Source organism: Mya arenaria, chromosome 4 (genome assembly GCF_026914265.1).
Source record: "Mya arenaria isolate MELC-2E11 chromosome 4, ASM2691426v1".
NCBI lineage: Eukaryota > Metazoa > Mollusca > Bivalvia > Myida > Myidae > Mya > Mya arenaria.
The window spans coordinates 56520006-56542785 of record NC_069125.1 but is presented as its reverse complement, the minus strand read 5'-3'; the positions used below and the strand labels follow the sequence as shown (position 1 = coordinate 56542785).

The 22780-nt window shown below is 35.3% G+C and overlaps 1 protein-coding gene across 8 annotated transcripts in view; it reads left to right on the top strand.

The window, feature by feature from the left end:
* Nucleotides 1–22780, top strand: part of LOC128231129 (protein cycle-like) — a 90055-nt gene that overhangs the window by 37534 nt on the left and 29741 nt on the right. For 7 of the 8 annotated variants that reach the window (XM_052943548.1, XM_052943549.1, XM_052943554.1 and 4 more), the window contains 8 exons: nt 105–176; nt 2044–2088; nt 2801–2958; nt 4306–4385; nt 8134–8226; nt 16606–16723; nt 17366–17536; nt 18070–18346. In XM_052943548.1, coding sequence (XP_052799508.1) covers nt 105–176; nt 2044–2088; nt 2801–2958; nt 4306–4385; nt 8134–8226; nt 16606–16723; nt 17366–17536; nt 18070–18346 — 1014 coding nt within the window. The remainder of the gene's footprint in view (nt 1–104; nt 177–2043; nt 2089–2800; nt 2959–4305; nt 4386–8133; nt 8227–16605; nt 16724–17365; nt 17537–18069; nt 18347–22780) is intronic. The other variant, XM_052943553.1, reaches the window with a different exon arrangement.

Below are 22780 nucleotides of genomic sequence, written 5' to 3'. Positions count from 1 at the left end.
ATTATGTCAAAAGACCATTTTTATTATGAAGACAACTTTTTTTCTTTTAACACAACATTGCTTCTCTGTTTCAACAAATATTGATGTAATTCCATACTTTTCAGTGTGTGTTCGTCTTTTGAAGGCGAGGATGAGGATGATGGAGTGGATTCGGAACACATGAAAAAGTTTGCAAGGTATGCCTTTTTCATTTTATATTTTATCTTGTCTATTTTAGATGAAAAAAGTTAGCTTTTGTCATAGCCTTGGTATGGGCTGCATCTAACTTATGCTTTAACATAAGCCATTACTCAAAACCGCTCAAAATATTCCCATGAAACTTGTTATGCATGTTGCCAGTGACAATACACTGACAAAGTAAGAAAAACAGATTACCATTGCGTCCATTTGTGTGGTGCTGTTGTTCCACTTTGACTCAAAGCAATGCTTCAGTTACACATTAGAGCTGTGCCTTTTCATTTCAGTTACTCGTCAGATTTGTTATTATTCAAACTTTTGTCACGTTATGCATGAATGATTATAAACTGTGTCTTCCAGACATATATAATATTCTGATCGTTTGGATTTCTGAATGTTGCCATTTATCCCATAGGTTACATTTGAACTCATATTTCTTGTCATAGAGAAGATGCCACTAAGAAAAAGTACTAGTAAATCTTGTGACTTATTGAAAATATTACATTCGATGCCACTGTAATCTTGTTATAGTTATTGTCTTGTTACACTTCATTACTATTTTACTGACATCCTTATATTATGTGAATCTTTACTTTCATCTATGAACATAGAATACGCTATCATTGACTTTCATATTTCCGTGCAGAGCAGTAGTTAAATATTAAAAAAGCTTTACACATCCACTCCTTATGTTCCTCAGAGGAAAATCAATGTCTTCTTTAGTTTTCATGAAATAACAAGGTTGTTAAAATGTAGAAAATAGATCCTGATTACGTATGTGTCAGTTGAGCTAAAAAATAGATCCTGACTATGTATGTGTCAGTTGAGCTACAAAATAGATCCTGACTACGTATGTGTCAGTTGAGATACAAAAAATAGATCCTGACTACGTATGTGTCAGTTGAGATAGGAAATAGATCCTGATTACGTATGTGTCAGTTGAGATAGAAAAAATAGATCCTGACTATGTATGTGTCAGTTGAGATAGAAAATAGATCATGATTAAGTATGTGTCAGTGGAGAAAGAAAATAGATCCTGATTACGTATGTGTCAGTTGAGATAGAAAAAATATATCCTGACTACGTATGTGTCAGTTGAGATAGGAAATAGATCCTGATTACATATGTGTCAGTTGAGATAGAAAATAGATCATGATTAAGTATGTGTCAGTGGAGAAAGAAAATAGATCCTGATTACGTATGTGTCAGTTGAGATAGAAAATAGATCCTGACTATGTATGTGTCTTACACAGAAAAACAATTCTGATTATGCATGTGTCAGTGGAGATAGAAAATAGATCCTGACTGTGCATGGGTCTTACACAGAAAAACAATTCTGATTATGCACGTGTCAGTGGAGATAGAAAATAGATCCTGATTATGCATGTGTCAGCTAAAATAGAAAATAGGTCCTGGTTCTGTAGATATCAGTTAAGATAGAAAATAGATCTTGATTAAATATGTGTCAGTTAAGATAAAAAAGTAAAGCCTGATTATCCCTGTTAGAAGCCAAACTAAAATTAGTATAAACCAATCTTTTGGTTTAGTAAAAGTTAGCCAAAATGTTTATTGATTGCCCAATATTTATCCAGAAATAACTATTAACCAATCCAATCATTTAAACGTGCCAACTTTTTGAAAATAACCTTTGGGTAATTTCTCTTGCTTTGTACATTTGACTGTATATGGCCATATTTTGATATAAAAAAACCCCCATATGGTAATGGTCCTTACAAGTTACAAGACCCAAACTGTATCAAAAATGTTCAAATCCTTGTGGTATGTCAAGAACATTGCTGCAAGGTTCAGGGCTGGTTTACCTTTATACATGTAGCTATTGTAAATATTTAAAAATCTTATTTTCAGAAACCGATGGTCAGATTTTGATCAAAATTCACAGGGATGTTCAAGGTATTTTCATAGACTGGGTGTTGTTAGAATCTTAGAATTTGATGAAACTCTTCTATACTGGATATACAAGATATTTGACTGAAACTGTGATCACAGATGATAACACATGTGTGCCAAAGGTTGTATCACTCAACCTGAAAATTCTACTTATTTGGCGGTAACATTAAATATGTTATTTCTTTCAAAGTTTCTTGATATATCTTTTATCAGTTATCATTCTCTTCATTGATTACATTGGGATGACACATAATGGGTTCAGCTTCAATAACACATTTTGTTGTTAATGTTTTGTTTTATTTTAAGCTTTTCTGTTTGTTTAGGGAAATAACTCCGGGTATTGTGATAGCTCTGTGTCACTGATGGTGCTGTCATGCAAATACTTAGCCATAGCACAAAAAACATTCAATATATTCATATGAAACTTTGTACACGTCAGGCAAGAGACAATTCACACATGTAAAGCAAGGCCCATAACTCTGGCATCAAAAAAATATTGATTTTTTTTTTAGAAATTGACATTTGCTCTGAAGCACTCATGTTAGATACTGGTGTCTTAATGTTTTGCAGAGTTTCCAAATTAGCTATAGTGGTGAATATTAAGACCTATGGTTGTTTTGTCTCTCAGCTTAGCTTTCACAGGATGTATGGAGATTTTATACTATTCCAAAATTGAGCGAATTTCCTGAGCTATTTTAATATTATATTCTTACAGACAGAACCACAGCGAGATTGAGAAGCGTCGTCGTGACAAAATGAACACATACATCGTGCAGCTCTCCTCGATGTTACCTATGTGTAATGCAATGAACCGTAAATGTGACAAGCTTACTGTCTTACGAATGGCCGTCCAGCATATGAAGTCCTTGCGGAGTAAGTTGTGGTGCTTTTTTACTTGTTTACTGTTCTGACAGGATGAACTATATTTCTTCTTAAACGAAACAATGATTTGTGTCGTATAATTTAAACTCCTACCTGATGGAAAAGAAGTTCAAAGGATTTAATGGAGACACATTTTTCTCACAAAGTTAAAAACATTCCCAGCATGGAGTTTTCATTGGACTTTAATGTGTTATTTCCGACCACAAACCAGATATTTAAAACAGATAAAATAACTTTGTTTAATTACAAGAGCCTTTATGGGCAAATTTTCAGGAAAAATATCAGCTGACTTAGGTGCTTCAAAACAAATGTGTCTGGATGGTTTTGCTAGAACTTCTTTTAAACGGATTGGTTTGAAAAAAAATATTTCAGAGAAATTTAAAAAGGGAGATATGACATGAACAGGAAGCTTAAGATTCCAACCTGATTATACCCTGGTTTCACGAAGTGAAGTTGGGGCTATATAGGAATCATGTCGGTCCATCCCATCTGTCTGTCCTGCCTTTCATAACAACATTGTCACTCGTAGTTGGATTTGGAAATAGTTTGGCAGGAGCAAGATGGAGCAAGATGATGACATGTTGCACCATACACCTTAGTCCCTAGCTTCAAGGTCATGGTCACTGTGCGCCTCAACGTTTTGCTAAATAAGCATTACTGATCATATTGGTTCATGTCTGGTCCATCACTTTGTCATTTATGATGGCTCTTCAAGAATATTTGGCTGAAGTGACCACCATAAGATGACAACATGTCCTGTCCTTTTACCATATCCCTCGCTGCAATGTCAAAGTCACAGCACACTACAGAACTTGGTGAAATTGTCAAATAAGACTTATTGATGATAGTGGTTCATGTCCGGTCCATAATTTTGTCACTCAGAGTGGAATTTGGAAATAATTTCACATAAGGGACAACCTTAAGATGATGATGGTTGGTCCCCACCATAAGACGAGGTCACATAATATGGCTGGGTCAAGGTCTCTGCATGTGTTTGAGTAATTTGCCTTTAAAGATCAGCTTAACACTTTGGATATATTGAAGATTTTATATTGATTTTGAGGCAGAAAATAATATTTTCCTTCATATAATCTTTAAACATTTATAATGATTTTATTTTATTTTTCGCCTGAATCGAGCAGTGACATCCTATGTGAAGGCGCGTGTGTAGTTTGTAAAAATTTTTGTGATAGCTGTAGTTATAGTAATGATATATAACTTTGCTGTATAGGAAGTATTTGTGTTTGTTATTGGTGAAAAAAGTACAAAAGTATTTGAAAAAATAATAAATATAATAATATATTTGATAGTAACTGTTGACAATATTGTACATTTCAGGCTCCTCCACCTCATTCACGGAAGCTCTCCACAAGCCATCATTCTTGTCAGATGATGAACTGAAACACATTATACTGGAGGTAGACAATCAGTGTATTGTAATGTCTTTAAACCACCAAGAAATTCACTTCATTATTTGCTCATCACTTGTTGTTTGAGTTGAGGTATTGTCATAAGCCTTGGTGTTTTGTCTGCAGCTATATTTCGGACTGCAAAAGCTTTAACCTTGACCATAACTCCATTGAAGGTGTTCACATGCAACTTTGTGTACATGTTACCAGTGACAACAAGCACATGTGTATTCAACATTTGTCAAGTGTTAAAGTGAAGAAGAATAGAAGAGCGTCGGGAAATGCTTGCGGTTCTTGTGTTCATTTTTAATTTCATACTTTTATGTGCCTATTTTTTAACTGCAAGTTCAGTAAGTTTTTCTTTGGCACATGCTTCACAGAGCTTCAAATTTGCAAATACAGCAGTCCATTTAATTTCCTGGAAACAGCAAGTGAAAATGATCTTCACAAGTGAGTTAAGTTCTGTTTGGTATCTGTTATCAGCTTGTATATCACATGGTTTCAATAAGGAGACTTGGTCACATGTCTATTTGTACAACGTTTATTGAATAGAAATGGATTCAGATGACATTTTTATGTCTGTTTCTTTCTGAACTGTCTGCCTTCATACATACACATTAATTTTAATACCTTATCTCTTGTAAGTGTTTTATCTTGAACGCCATAGAACGTAAACATAAACTATTTAAATTAATCAAGATCAATTAAAAAAATACTGTAGGATTTTTAGAAAAAATATTTTAAAATCTTGGTAGTTTCTCTGTCGCGCAGTGACTGAAGCAGCAAAGCTGACATCATGTAATATTACTTGTGCTTAATTCTATCACAACGCGTAAAATATCCATGTATGAAGAGTGCTTTATATGAAGAGCAATAAGTATCAAGCACAAACATTTTTTCGTTTTTACCTCAAAAAGTTAAGTATAAATTACCGTAACCATTCCATTCCATCATTCCTTTGCCTTATTTTTCATACATCCAGTGGCAAAAGTGGTGTTTAAAATTCTAGGCCAATAATCATAAATTTTCTCCATGCTTTGTATAATTAACACAAGATTGAAAGAGGGACATGATCTATTGCAACTGCATGATTATTGTGGCTTTTTTTCCGTACTTTTACAAATTTCAGCATGGCTGATTAATTTCTCAGTAAACAAAACTATTATGTTTCCAAAATAGATCATTATAGATTAATGCTCACAAATATAAAAGGAATAAGCAATTATGTCAAGAAAATACATGTATTCAACGGACGGCATTCAAGATAATGTAAAACATAAAAAAGGGAGGAGTAATGGGACATATATATAATAATAAAGTACACTGATGGCAATGATGGGAGCCTGGACTAACATACCATCGATATGGAATGTTGACAGGGGCTTTTAGATTCTATGGAAATAACTATATAAACAAAGACGGACACTGAATAGCTTGGAAGATTGCTGAAAGGAACATTGGCAGACACAGTAATGTTATGAAAACTGCAGACACAAGAATCGATGGTGAAGTAAGATGAGTTGAACATTGACCTACAAAACAGTGAAATTAAATATGATGATCAGAGCATTGATGTACACAGCAGTGACATGAAGTACAATACAGAATTACAGATGTACACAACGGTGCTTTGTAATGTGCTGACAGGAGTATTGATGGACACAGCAGTGACATGAACTGCAATACAGAAATACAGACGTACACAACGGTGCTATGTAATGTGCTGACAGGAGTATTGATGGACACAGCAGTGACATGAAGTACAATACAGAAATACAGACGTACACAACGGTGCTATGTAATGTGCTGACAGGAGTATTGATGGACACAGCAGTGACATGAAGTACAATACAGAAATACAGACGTACACAACGGTGCTATGTAATGTGCTGACAAGAGTATTGATGGACACAGCAGTGACATGAACTGCAATACAGAAATACAGACGTACACAACGGTGCTATGTAATGTGCTGACAGGAGTATTGATGGACACAGCAGTGACATGAAGTACAATACAGAAATACAGACGTACACAACAGTGCTATGTAATGTGCTGACAGGAGTATTGATGGACACAGCAGTGACATGAAGTACAATACAGAAATACAGACGTACACAACAGTGCTATGTAATGTGCTGACAGGAGTATTGATGGACACAGCAGTGACATGAAGTACAATACAGAAATACAGACGTACACAACGGTGCTATGTAATGTGCTATCAGGAGTATTGATGGACACAGCAGTGACAGGAACTGCAATACAGAAATACAGACGTACACAATGGTGCTATGTAATGTGCTGACAGGAGTATTGATGGACACAGCAGTGACATGAAGTACAATACAGAAATACAGACGTACACAACGGTGCTATGTAATGTGCTGACCGGAGTATTGATGGACACAGCAGTGATATGAAGTACAATACCGAAATACAGACGTACACAACGGTGCTATGTAATGTGCTGACAGGAGTATTGATGGACACAGCAGTGACATGAAGTACAATACAGAAATACAGACTTACACAACGGTGCTATGTAATGTGCTGACAGGAGTATTGATGGACACAGCAGTGACATGAAGTACAATACAGAAATACAGACTTACACAACAGTGCTATGTAATGTGCTGACAGGAGTATTGATGGACACAGCAGTGACATGAAGTACAAAACCGAAATACAGACGTACACAACGGTGCTATGTAATGTGCTGACAGGAGTATTGATGGACACAGCAGTGACATTAAGTACAATACAGAAATACAGACGTACACAACGGTGCTATGTAATGTGCTGACAGGAGTATTGATGGACCCAGCAGTGACATGAAGTACAATACAGAAATACAAATGTACACAACGGTGCTATGTAATGTGCTGACAGGAGTATTGATGGACACAGCAGTGACATGAAGTACAATACAGAAATACAGACGTACACAACGGTGCTATGTAATGTGCTGACAGGAGTATTGATGGACACAGCAGTGACATGAAGTACAATACCGAAATACAGACGTACACAACGGTGCTATGTAATGTGCTGACAGGAGTATTGATGGACACAGCAGTGACATGAAGTACAATACAGAAATACAGATGTACACAACGGTGCTATGTAATGTGCTGACAGGAGTATTGATGGACACAGCAGTGACATGAAGTACAATACAGAAATGATGTACACAACGGTGCTATGTAATGTGCTGACAGGAGTATTGATGGACACAGCAGTGACATGAAGTACAATACAGAAATACAGACGTACACAACAGTGCTATGTAATGTGCTGACAGGTGTATTAATGGACACAGCAGTGACATGAAGTACAATACAGAAACACCAATGTACAGGACAGTGCTATGTAATGTGCTGACAGGAGTATTGATGGACACAGCAGTGACATGAAGTACAATACAGAAATACAGACGTACACAACAGTGCTATGTAATGTGCTGACAGGAGTATTGAAGGACACAGCAGCGACATGAAGTACGCCGACTTGATGCCAATGAATATGACTGTCCCATGAAATATATCAACGAGTGCACTAACCAATGGAAATGCCAGCAACATTTAAAAAATGGGAATAAAGCATTGAGGGACACAAAACTTTTCAATACGCGATTTTTAATACATAGGAAAAATTTCTGTCATAACTCAATTTCTATAATATAATTCCCTACCTACCGAATCACTTTTTTTAAGCAATACAGTACATGTATTTACTTTATCCTTCATTTTTCTAGGCAGCTGATGGGTTTCTGTTTGTTGTTGGATGTGACAGAGCCAGAATCCTGTTTGTCTCCGAATCTGTCAGCAATATTCTTCAATACACGAGGGTGCGTATAAAGATGTCTTAAAAACATTTGTCAGGTCTAGTCATGTGATACAGCCTCGTGAACGTGCAGGGGGAATTTGTTTTTATAAATTGTGTTGTGTGTTTATATCAGCTATTGGATGTGATAATTTGACTGATGTAATTTCTCGGGCCAACTGTTTGTTGTCAGCATCACGTTTTGATTTATCCTTACAGTTTGATAAAACAAACCCTTTTCTGTTGCTAAACAAACATAACAAGCCTTTGTTTTTCTCACATTACATTCTGTTATGGTTAAAATCAATGACTTTTCTGGTTTGTTTTATCATTTACTCGCAAGTACGTACACATGTTTGGCTGCACCTTAAAAAATGGGGTATTCTGTTAGGAATGTTTTGTTGAGCGTCCCCACGTCCAGCTACAATTGAATCTGATGTGAGGCATATAGGCAAATGGCAGCCTTGATTCAGCATAAAACACTTGAGCTCATGGATCTACTAAAACGATAGTAAAATCAGATATTGGACCTTTTTTTAACAAAGGCAACCAAAACCACAGTCCTTATCTGTATAGGTACTTTTTAGGAGATTTGAAAATGAGCAAATGAATACAGCAGTATGACCTTAAAATCAATATTACTCCAAATAATTGTGGTCAAATCTTTTTTATGTGAATACATTTTTATAGATAATTAAATTATCTAATGAATGGTGTCAATGATGAAATATTAAATTCATTTTTTTCATCTGTGAATGCATTTCCAAGATGGAATTGTAACATTTCTTTGAAATGTCATAATTGCATTAAATCAAAGCTTAATAAAATGCTGGGATGATCTAAACTTTAATACCCCTATCATTTATAATACCCATCTGGATTTATAAGCCGACAATTGATGTTCTTGTGTATAACACACAGAAATATGGCAGGAATATCTGGTGTCATCCAGCTGAGAGATCCAGTCCAGGGTGTCTGTTTAACTTTATTACCCCCTCATAAAATTGTTTACAAAAAGAAAGCCAATAAATGTTTTTCCGGTATGAATAAAAAGACCTAGATCAATCTAAAACCTTGCACAAATGTGTTTACCTGACCTATTTTACGGCCGGAACCACGCTGAACATCTATCAGCTTCACAGAAAATTTACTCATCATTTTTTCCGCTACTAATTGTTTCGATTGTTTCTAAACAAAATATTACCTTTAAATAAATATAATCTCTATTGATTTTAATGGTAAACTGAACTGACGTAATATATTTAATGATTTACGCATCAATGACTTTGGGGGATTTTCGATACAGAAATCAGCTCATGGTCTTATTACGTCACAATGGGATATCACACCGGCCATTAGGAGTATAAATACCTTCTCATTTTAGCAGACATATTTTCAAGGGAAAATCAATACACAAAAGGTTAAACTTTAATTTTATAAACATCCGGGATATTGTTTACCAAAAAAAAGATGCAAAATTGAAATATTGAAATGACCTTATTGAAATATGCGGGCGACGCATAACGTAATGGATACGGTTGGCCAGATGGGTATACATCTGCAAATGAGCTATGTCGGCCTATCTCGTATACATGCGCTAAAGGGTTAATATAAATTTAATCTTGTTACTGAGAAAGAATATATTTTTTCAATATTTTTGGTAAATTAACTCAAAAAAATAACAAGACAAGGTGAAAATAGTATGGAGGGAGGATTTTGCCCAACTATGCAAAAATTGGTGTAGCTGTTTTTGTCAGGGGGAGATTTGTCTGTCCCCAACATACAGTGTAAGAAACGAAATCTGCATGCATCCTAATGTAAGCCTAGAATATGGGTAATGTCTCAACACAGAACCACAGTCATGTCTCCCAACAATATGTGCCTGACCTCAAAACAGGAATAGACAGAACCCACAGAACTGAAGGATATTGATACCACGTTGTCCGACCGTCTTTCTTTCTGTTGATCCATCATGAGCCCCAACTATGTAATAACTGAACAGAAATTATGTTAAATTTGAAAAACCATAGTGTTTTGGTGCACATGCAATACTCTTCTGGACAGGATTGGTAACACAAGAGTTATTGCCCTTATATAAATAAAAAAGCTTGAATTTGTCCATCCATAACCATTGTTTGAATTTTATTTTTTCAAGAAAAAATAATGAAACTTATGTGGAATGTGTATACTCATAATACGATGGTGCAAGATTCATCTAGATAGGGTTGGTAATGAAATAGTTGTTGCCCTTTACTTAAAAAATTAAAATAATTTTTGGTCTGTTTGTAACTAATTGGCAGAATGCGTGTATAACTATGGCATGGTCTGGCCTGCTCAAGTAAAACAAAAGTTATTGCCCTTTAAGTATTTACAAAACAAGAGTGTCAAGGGCAGATAAAATATGAAATGTCTACAATTATACTGTGATGAATTGGTGATTAATTCAGTAACAAAAAATTAATTGTCCATTAATTAATGAGAAAATCACTCTGTTAGTCCAGAGATATTACTATGTTTGGAGACATTTATGTATAACTAATTGATAGAAGAAGCATGATGTGTGTTAAACACTGCTGCATGCGCATGGTCTGGATTGGGTCAGAACCACTAGAGTAATTGCCCTTTAATTAATAATTTTACTTGAAATTGTCCTTATGAAGCTATAACTATGATGCTGAATATAACTTTCTGAAGCAATATCAATCAAAACTATCAAGAAATAGTGATCTCTGGTCAGCAAATCTCATTCTTAGGTTTTTACTAATATTCATAAATATTTTTTTAAAGATTTTTTTCTTTGCAGGTCTTGAAATGTTTTGATCTTTGACAATGAATCATTGGCAGAGGTATTTGCTACTAGGTTTTGTTTGGTTTAGCTTTTCAATCTGTTTGAACTAATTTATGACATGAAATCAGCCATTTGCTACTCTACCGCATATTTAATAAGGCTCTGTATCCGTGTCGATTTGTTTCTGGCAAAATATGCTGTAATGACTTGTCTCATGTAGTATTATGTAAAAGTGACTCAGCGTTTAGTTACATGACATGGATTTGCAACGATACATGATATATTTTGATATTTTATACATAAAACAAGTGTTTTTTACATAAGTATCATTGACCTTCAATCTAAAGATGCCATCACATGGTAACAGATGTTGGAATGCCACACTTTTCCCGGAAAGCTCTACATCAGACACAGCTATTGCATGATATATTTTTTCTTACAAGAGAAATTGTGTTCTAGTAACCTGCCAGATATCATTTGTACTTGTAATGGTCTTGTGTTCCAGAGAAGTTTTAAATGATCTTTTGTTACACAATGAGTAAAACAGCCGAGTAGACAAGGCTGTCTAGTGGCAATGTCAAGTACGATGTTGGAGAGTATTATGTTTCATTTTCCTCTACTTGATTGTAGTCCGTGACCGAGCGCCTGTACACTTCTGGGAAACTTGACTGAATTGCTGACTGCAAGAAATATGAAGGTTTTCAATAGTTTGGTGAATTTAAATCTTTATGTAAGCCATAAGATTTGCTCGTGTTAACCTTGATAGATGGCATTTGATAGATAGTAAATGAAAATGGATTAGTTACATTACCTTAAATACTGCTTAAGGTCAGGCACATGATGTTAAATAATTCTCGTAACATTAATGTCGGTGTTTAGGAAAGAAATGGATGAAACATGTCAATAAAACCCTCGTTTTTTAATGACAATGGCCTTGTATCAATTAATAAACTGTTTTAAAGTGAGCTTGATTGTATGCTGTGCTGCAATTGTCATTGCTGTATTGATGTCAGTAAAAATGAATGTAATAAAAACATGAATTTCTTAAAATAAATATTTTCAACAAGTTTCTCTGATTTCTTTTTAATTGAAAAGCACTGTGCTGAGTATATTTATTAAAGGAAATGTATTGTAAAAAGCAATCTAATGTACATTTTTCCCTATAAAACACACAAATAAGTAATTAAAAAATTGACTGAGGGTGGAGAAAAGTATGAAATATTATTATGGCATTGTTAAAATTCTTTATTTTTTTGTTTGCTGTAGTGCCGTAAATGCCATTCATTGTATTGCCATGTCAATTACATAATTATGAAAAAGGAATGATTTTTTTTTTAATGATTTTTGTGGCATCTGAAAAGCGCCATATAGGTGCCATTGGTTTTGGTGATTGTGTCAGCATCACAGGTATCAGCTTAACTTCAAACCATGGTGAAACTTTGTGACCATGTTCAGTGTGTGTATACCATGTGATAAATTGCGTCATTAATGCTTCATCAGAAGGCAATTTTTTAGCTTTGATTGATGACTTTAAACAATGATAGCTTTACTCTTTCTTCACCTTTTTAAATAAAACATAGCGCAGTCTATGTCCCTTACAGAGCACTGCCTTCGGAGTTTGAATGAGAGTTTAGTTTCTGAAAACACTTTGACAAACCTTTTCACAAAATTGCCGCCTGATGGAGCATCGTCAAACATAAACTTGGAACAAGGTTTGTTGAACTGTTTGAGGAAACTGTTTACCTAATCAAACTCCGGTAAAAAATGAAGGTGGGGCTCTTTAAGCACTAAAGACTGCCCTTTCCTTTATTGCCTTCTGATGTAGCATATATAACATAATTTTTCACATGACTTACACACACTGATGTTTGTGGGTATTATGTATTGGTCAAATTTATCGCGGGGGAAATTGGCTCAGAAACTGGACAGTTTTGTCCCTTAAACATTTAAAAAGATAGTTGAGGAGACCACAACTGAAGTATTTGTTATTTAATCATTATAATTTTGGTTACAATTCTTATGAGCATGATATCTCGGAAAATTTTGATTGCGAGATAAATCACATTAGTAACTCCAGAGTTATTCCCCTTTTACATTAAAAAATATAATGTTCATATCTTGTAGGGACATTTAGTTATGTATTCCTTATCCGGTTATGATGAAGTTAGTGACAGTGTTAAGGTCAAGTCTGTTTTGGAGATTAATCCCCTCAGTAAATCCATATTATTAGGCTCCTTTGACATGAAAAAATGGTAAGTTTATACCTTGTTAAGCATCTTAAGTCATTTCCTAACATAAGTTGATTTCTTAAATATTTCATAGTCATATTAAAAGAAATGTATAAGTGTTTTTAACATTTAAGTATGGTTTTTTTTTCAATAAGGTAAATGAAAATAATGTATTTTGAAAATTCTTTATTCATCCATTTATTAGTAGTTATGAATACCGCCCCAGGCCTAGAAACTTCCATTTATTAGTAGTTATGAATACCGCCCTAGGCCTAGAAACATCCATTTATTAGTAGTTATGAATACCGCCCAGGTCTAGAAACATCCATTTATTAGACGTACATCATGTCCAATCATAATCATGTATATATTGTCCAACTTATAATGAAACATGGTGACATTGTTTGTGCTGCCAATGTCCAGGTAAAGTTTAATTCTCAAAGTAATGTCCCTTTTTATCAAGAACATGTCAGAAGATCATTCATGAGTTATGTCTAGGCCAGTATCTTGGTGGAATCATTTGATGCATCTAGTCGCAAAGTCAATAATTAAGCCATATTATAAGCCTACAAATATAATATGGCAAGTGCTTAAGTTTGAGGGGATTTGGAGAAAGCTATATTTGTCCTGTCGCATTTAATTTTTCCAGTCGTCAGACGAGAATCGTGAAGCATGGATTAGTTTCTCATGATCAGATTGCTCTCTAAGTAGATTGATCTTCTACTTTCCATCAGGTGATATTAATTTGTCTTTGACATCTGTTTTGTAACAGTACTGTGTCTGACATACATGCTGAGAATATCATAGTAGTTGCATTTTATTGTTGATTGATAACACTCTATTCAAAAAAAATAAAAAAAATATAGTAAATAATATAAGTGATGAGTTGGTAAGCTCTGAAGTCCATAAATACATTTAAGTACAACAATACCCATGCATCTTGCATGTTGTGTAAACCTACCTATCAATTCACATCAGAAGCTGGCTTAAGGGCAATGCTATTAAGGGGTTAATCACCAGCAGTAATAAGTGTTAGTACAGACTTCTGACTCGCCTCACATGACAAGGCGCAATTGACTCAGTTGATAAAATTGTGGTCACCATTTAAAAAAGTAATTAGAAAAGTCGGCTTCCATTTGAAACGTGAGACAAATGTCATTTCTTTTATACATTATTACAATGGCTTTCAACACATTATTGTTTAACATTATTGTATAATATAAGTAGCCTTCAATTAAAGTTCTAAGCTTCTCATTGGCATGACATTGCTTAGAACTCATCCTGTTAGCTTCCTAATGGCCACTGCTACAGAAATGCTGTTAGTCCTGTATGCTTTAACCATTTTTTCTTAACCTATATATATACATGTGGTCTTGTAAGTGCAGTTGTTAGTGACCTCCCTTCTCACCAAGGCACTTGCGAGTTTGGTTAATGGTCACCATAGTGGGTTTTCTCCGGGTACTCCAGTTACCCCAACAACACAAGACCACACTCTCGCACAACATAATGCCAACGAGAGTGACTTAAAATAAGTTATCATAACTTTCTTCACAATTTCTGTAAAATATATAATGTTTAAACTAAGTTCTATATAGACCTTTGCTTGTTTTGCAATGTTTTTGGAAATTAAAGACATTTCTAAGATACCAGATAATGCAGTTGTGCAAGCATTCTGATCATATAGACAGTGTTCATGTTAGAATTATTAGTTCCAATGTGGAGCCAAACTCTAAGCACTGCCTGTGCATTTTAGGATCAGCAAACTTATATTCATGTCTATGATGACTAACTCGAAGCTTTGCCTCAAACAAATCCATGATGTCATTAATTTTGTTTTTGACTTTAAATGGTCAGCGTTTTGGAAGAGTGTATCAGATAATTGAACAAATTGATGGTCAATATGTTTTATAAAAAAAACAATTCTAAGGAACAAAGCACAATCTAAGTAATGTGCACTTAAGAAACAAAGTGATGGACACACCTGAGTGTTATTAACTGTGGAGTTGTTTTGTTTTCTGTAAAATTAAACACTGTGAGATTCAAAACCATAACTGCTGTCATCACCGTGATGTGATTGCCATTGATGTGACGTGAAAAATCCCAACCAATTCAGCAGCTTACTGAGAATATTGTCATGTCAAAACCCTATTATGGTTATTATTTGTAAGAATGTGACTACGATGGAAAGAAAATGCAGTATCTTCTTACCTTAAGTGTTTTGTTATCAAATAATTTTCATAACTAAGTCCTTATTCAAGATCTTTAGTTGACCCATTTACTGAGTGTATCTCAGAGCTAAAATTAGAAAGAGAACTAGATATTATAAGTCTGCAATGGAAGGTCTCGGCATCAGAAGCATTTTATACACTGCTTTTAATAATCTTATCCACTAACAAGTTGAGGCAGTTATTAACACAAGATCATGTAAATAAATGATAAAATTTGGGCCTGTAAATTCATATAGCTTCTCAGTGATTTTTATACCCCCCAAAACAAAGTTTGGGGGGGTATACTGGAATCGGGTTGTCCGTCCGTCTGTCCGTCCGTTTTTTTTTTGTCCGGGATTCATCTTTGTCGTTATTGAACAAATCTTTTTCAAACTTTCAGATATTAATGGCCATGATGTAAACTTGCGCCTCTGTGAAATTGGTACGGGTCACGTGACCCTGACCAGAGTTATCTCCCCTTGATGTGTTAAAGTAGGCAAAATAAGCCCTGTCCGGGATTCATCTTTGTTATTATTCAACAAATCTTTATCAAACTTTCAGAAATTAATGGCCATGTTGTAAACTTTAGCCTCTGTGAATTTGGTACAGGTCACATGACCCTGACTGGAGTTATCTCCCCTTGATGTGTTAAAGTAGGCAAAATAAGCCCTGTCCGGGATTCATCTTTGTTATTATTCAACAAATCTTTATCAAACTTTCAGAAATTAATGGCCATGTTGTAAACTTTCGCCTCTGTGAATTTGGTACAGGTCACATGACCCTGACTGGAGTTATCTCCCCTTGTAGGCAAAATTAGCTTTGTCCGGCCTAACTCCAGGGCAAACAACCTAGACATGGAGGGGTGGGGGGTATTCGTTAGCCTATGGCTTACAGTTCTAGTTTGTAACGAGGTGACAAATGCTTGTATTCTGTGTTGAATTTAATGAAAAGTAACAAAAAATGTGAAAATAGGCAAGGAAAATATCTAATTGATATTAACGCATACAAAAAAAATTGATAAAAATAGAGGATATTTTAAATATTCTTTGTTAAAAATTTGATATGTTGAAAATGTTCACTTTAATAGAAGATTCGTGAAAACAGCCCCAAGTGTGAGCTTATTTTTTAGGTACTAACTTGCATAACTTAATTACACCTGTATGAAACCTTATGTATTTCAGAATGAGCTCATAGGGCAAAGCATGTTTGACTTTATCCACCCACGGGACATCAGCAAGGTGAAAGAACAGTTCTCTTCATCTGACCTTGCACCAAGAGAAAGACTCATTGATGCAAAAAGTAAGTTTAAATTAAACTTAAAAGGGCAAGCTCAATGTTGTAACACTAAATTTTGACAATCACATGGATTATTGTATTTCACTCATCACTTATTCCAAAAAGAATGTGGCTTTCACAGTTGATTTATCCAGATAGATTTTTTTGTTCCCGCTTGCGGTGAGCGAAACCTAGCTGTCACAATGGTGGTTTCGTGTATGTGTGTGCCTCGATGAACTTTGTCCAGGCTGTATTGTATCTTGAACATGCATTTTTTTATTTTTAATAAAAACTTCAAATGAAGGTTCACCATGATGAGGTGCTGTGTAGCCCTCAAAATCAAGGTCTGTACCTCAAAGGTCAAGGTGACAGTAGAAATGATCCTTGTCAGGGCTGTGTCTTGACCACGCATAATAAGATTTTCAAAAACCTTGCCGTGAATGTTCACCATGATGGGCTGGTGTGTCACCCAGGTCTATTCCTCAAAGGTCAAGGTCACGCTTAGAAGTCAAAGGTTCAAAGAAACCTTGTCAGGGCTGTATCTTGACCATGCATTATAGAATTTATAAAAAAAAACTTGCCTTGATGGTTCACCATGATGAGGCTTGTGTCATTCACTTGACCCTGGTCTGCGACTTAATGTGAATGTCACTCATAAAATTTTAGCATTGATGCCGGTAAAGACTGAATTACCACAACGACCAACCCACTTGTGCTCCGGAGCTCGTCGCTCATTCTACTGCCGTTTGAAATGTCGTAACGATGGTAGCGAGGCCAAGTCAGGTTTTAAATACGAGAAGGATGATATGGAATATACACATAAAAAACGTAAAACAGGTCAGTTGAGCTGATGTTATATATAATTCTAGTGAAGGTATTGAAGAGCTAGGGAATCCCACCCAGATCTCCTGTATCTTACTCTGTTCCTGCAAGTTTCTTGTATCTGGATTGGATTGGGCATTGGAGTCACTTCTATCTCATGTCACTTATGGCATTTGAACACAATTTACATCATTAATGTTCACTGGACAATTTTGGTCAAATAATCTGTTTCATTCAAAATGTCTTCTTTTTGTTCATGTGTTTTTTGTTAATGTACGTGCCATTAAATTCAATACTTGTTGATGTGGTAATTACTATCTTTTGTTGTTATGTGACATGGTCTCTGATTGGCTCCTTAAAATATTCTAATGAATGAAAATCCACTTTTATCTACTCAATTAACTTCATTGTTGATTATGTAGTTTAACAACTCTTGCAAGCACTTCATTTTGTCATTAGTTCACAAATTGAGTGCAAATAGCAATAATCGGGATTTCTTATGATCCCAAGTGTCATTCAAACTATATTTCTTACCTATTTTATTCCAGACCAAAAATCTTATACTGTGATACATTTTAACGGCTACCTGAAATCGTGGCCAACATCAAAAATAAACATTACCAGTGAAGACGACTTGGAAGATAGTTCAAACTTCCTCAGTTGTCTAGTGGCCGTGGGGCAAATACGAACTTCCATCAGTCAGACTGGTTCAGCATTTTCAGCATGTGGAGCTGGTTCTTCACTCTCATGTACGCCAAACACCCGTCCAGTGGAATACATGTTCAGGATCTCACTGGATGGAAAACTCACTTTCATCGACCAAGCGTAAGTAAAATGTGAGAGTCAAGCCATGTACTTAAGCCCATGTTCTTCAAGAAATATGCATGATATTTGAAATGTATGTGTGTATTTGTAATAATTACAATGAAACAATGATTCGATGTAACTTTATTGTGCCTGTGGGATATTCAAATAGCTTGACACCAATGATCATAAGATTGAGACAATGTATTACAATCATGCAACACCCAAATTTCCAATTGAAAGATCAAGGTCTACTTAGTCTTTGAGTTCATGCTATCTCATCCAACATTGTGCAATTCTTAACCATATTGAAACAAATGCACCTTTACAGGGAAATTCTCAGGTAACTCCAAGATTTAAATACCTTTACAGAGAAATACTTAGAGAACTCCAAGGTTGATACACCTTTACATGGAAATACTCAAATAACTCCAAGGTTGATACACCTTTGCAGAGAAATACTCAAATAACTACAAGGTTGATACACCTTTACAAGTAATACTCAAATAACTCCAAAGGTTGATACACCTTTACAGGAAAATACTCAAATAACTACAAGGTTGATTCACCTTTACATTAACGGAGAACTGCTCAGAGAACTCCAAGGTTGATACACCTTTACGGAGAAATGCTCAGAGAACTCCTAGGTTGACACACCTTTACGGAGAAATGCTCAGAGAACTCCAAGGTTGACACACCTTTACGGAGAAATGCTCAGAGAACTCCAAGGTTGATACACCTTTACGGAGAAATGCTCAGAGAACTCCAAGGTTGATACACCTTTACAGGGAAATTCTCAGATAACTCCAAGGTTGACACACCTTTACAGGGAAATACTCAAATAACTCCAAGGTTGACACCCCTTTACAGGGAAATTCTCAAATAACTCCAAGGTTGACACACCTTTACAGGGAAATTCTCAAATAACTCCAAGGTTGACACACCTTTACAGGGAAATACTCAAATAACTCCAAGGTTGACACCCCTTTACAAGGAAATACTCAAATAACTCCAAGGTTGACACACCTTTACAGGGAAATTCTCAAATAACTCCAAGGTTGACACACCTTTACAGGGAAATACTCAAATAACTCCAAGGTTGACACACCTTTACAGGGAAATTCTCAAATAACTCCAAGGTTGACACACCTTTACAGGGAAATTCTCAAATAACTCCAAGGTTGACACCCCTTTACAGGGAAATTCTCAAATAGCTCCAAGGTTGACACACCTTTACAGGGAAATTCTCAAATAGCTCCAAGGTTGACACCCCTTTACAGGGAAATTCTTAAATAACTCCAAGGTTGACACATCTTTACAGGGAAATTCTCAAATAACTCCAAGGTTGACACCCCTTTACAGGGAAATTCTTAAATAACTCCAAGGTTGACACCCCTTTACAGGGAAATTCTCAAATAACTCCAAGGTTGACACACCTTTACAGGGAAATTCTCAAATAACTCCAAGGTTGACACACCTTTACAGGGAAATTCTCAAATAACTCCAAGGTTGACACACCTTTACTGGGAAATACTCAAATAACTCCAAGGTTGACACCCCTTTACAGGGAAATTCTCAAATAACTCCAAGGTTGACACACCTTTACAGGGAAAATCTCAAATAACTCCAAGGTTGACACACCTTTACAGGGAAATACTCAAATAACTCCAAGGTTGACACACCTTTACAGGGAAATACTCAAATAACTCCAAGGTTGACACACCTTTACAGGGAAATACTCAAATAACTCCAAGGTTGACACACCTTTACTGGGAAATACTCGAATAACTCCAAGGTTGACACACCTTTACAGGGAAATTCTCAAATAACTCCAAGGTTGACACACCTTTACAGGAAATACTATATAAATCCAAATTTAATTGATATCTTTATACTATTGACATAAGATATCAAGTAATACAAAAGGAATGGGCTTATGAACTTAAGTCCAATTTACATGCTATTTAACATATTTTATAGCTTCTTTCAGTGTTGAAATGAATGTGTATTTTTGTGCCGAAAGCAAATCTATTGTATGCTTTCCAGTGGTTTGTAAAGATTTATCAGTGATATATAAATGATATCTCAATTTTCAAAGAGTGGCAATACCAATTTGATATTTTTCAATGTTTTGGAATTTTAGCCTGCAGAAAAGTACAATCAACTTTTTTATAGTATATATTTTAAGGCATGTTATAAACAGAAAATTTGTGTGTTTGAGTGTTAAGATCGCAAAACATTTCACATCATGAAAACCCAATGTAAAGATCTCACTCATGGCTACCCCAATCGTGGAATATAGCTTTTGATGATCAATAAGTATAGCTTTTCCTGCTCACTAGGTAAAATATAGCTTTTCCTGCTCACTAGGTAAAATATAGCTTTTCCTGCTCACTAGGTAAAATATAGCTTTTCCTGCTCACTAGGTAAAATATAGCTTTTCCTGCTCACTAGGTAGAATATAGCTTTTCCTGCTCACTAGGTAGAATATACCTTTTCCTGCTCACTAGGTTTTGTAATTGTAATTGTTTTGCCTTGTAAAGCTATGGTGTTATAACTTGATTCCGAATGTCAATGTCAAGGTAGTTGCTATGTGAGTGATGTATTCCATTGTATGGATGGCTGTAATAAACAGAGAAAACTGAGAAAACATTCTTATTTAAGCTCAATCTGAGGTAAGAGTACTTGTTTTCTTACATCTGTTTTTAATACATGGTTAAAAAGAATGTTAAAATAAAACACAGATTTCCTAAAAAGAAAGTTGAAATTAAACAAAGATTTGCCATTTTGAGACTCGAGTATGAACCCAGACTGGAGACTGTCCATAATCATGGAACCAGGGCATATGTTTACATAAGGTCTAACTCTGAGCTCAGTGGCTGTACCTTAAATGTTTCACTAGAGTTTTCATTGGTCATTATTTTGAGATTAGTTTCCAGTGCTGCTTGTCAAGTTCAGTTCTCTGAAAAAAAAATGTTAGTTACAATAAAGACCCATCTGTACTGATATATTATTTTTATGAGGGGATCAATTGTTACTATATCTGATGCTTCCAGTTCCATGTATGTTTCTGTTGGTCAAGTTTCATAATAGACATCTCATTGACTACCAGTGCTGCCGAAACTCAGATTCAGTGTCTACACATTTTTCATATTATAATGTAATGTCTTCCAATGTGAGAGGTGGAACCTACAATCTCTTGGGGCAAAGGGGGACACTGGTTGATTCTCAGAGTTTGAAGATCTATTGTTTCCTTTGTCAAACCAATGTCAGAAGCCTGATGATGTGGTTGTTTCATTGTACAGTATCTAATTTATGGTATCAAACTTATCTGTGTGGGCATTTCTGATAGGATTGTTTCACTGCTGATGCCTTCTCAAATGAGTCTAATTAATTACTAGGTGACTTTGTGTGCTTTGTCATGTGAGCTTATATCCAATACACAGGTTATTTTCTCAGGTGTATTGTTTGCGACTTTAAGTGCAAAAAAGTGTTGTGTTTTTGTGTGCAGAATTCTTTAGAAAATTATCCTCAGTAATGACTCATAATAGCTCATAATTCTGCACTGTTATGAAATCATTTGAATTTGTTGAGAAAACATGTAATACCATGGTTTTATAACCTGTGTACTGAATGTCAATATCCATTTTAGTGTCAAGGTTAAGATATTTGATATGTAAATACGTCAGGGAAAAATAATATGATGTATAAAATTATATGTATCCATTATATTTATGGCTGAGAAAAGTGAAAAAACACACCAGTCTTTCATTATAGAGGTACTTCAATTTTTAGCTCTACTGGCCAAAGGCCAGAAGAGCTTATGCGATGGTAATGTGTACGTAGTATGTACGTAGTATGTGCGTCCGTGAGTCCATGCGTCTGTAAACAATTTCTTGTTAACGTGATACAATCTTCAGTTTTGATTGTATCTTGATGATACTTGTACAGTATTTAGATATCAATTACAGCTCGGTTCCTTTCGAAAACCATGCGGCCATGCATGCCTAGATTATGGGCCTTGAAAGTTTAGAGAAATGCTATTTTTAGTTAACCTATTTTTAGCCAGGTCTGCATGAGCGAATTCTATTTTTAGCGAAGTTTACATGTACATGTAAAGTCAAGTCTAGGATTAAGGGAGACAATTTGCTTTTTGGTTCTGCAGTTGATTTTGTGAATTACTCTGCCTTGTTCTTGTTGAAAGCCCAAAGACCATTTTTTATCTCTAAGTGTCTGTAGTTTGCGCATTCATCTTAACAAAATTGGTTGTAAATGTTTGTTCAAGTTATGCACCTGGGGTCATTACTGGCCACGCCCAGGGTTCACAGGTTTGGTAAACTTAAATTGGGAAAGGTTTGAAAATCTGTTTGTGTATTCGTGCATCCATCTCAGCACAATTGCTTGTGAATGTTTGTTCAAATTATGCCCCTGGGGTCATTACTGGCCATCCCCCGG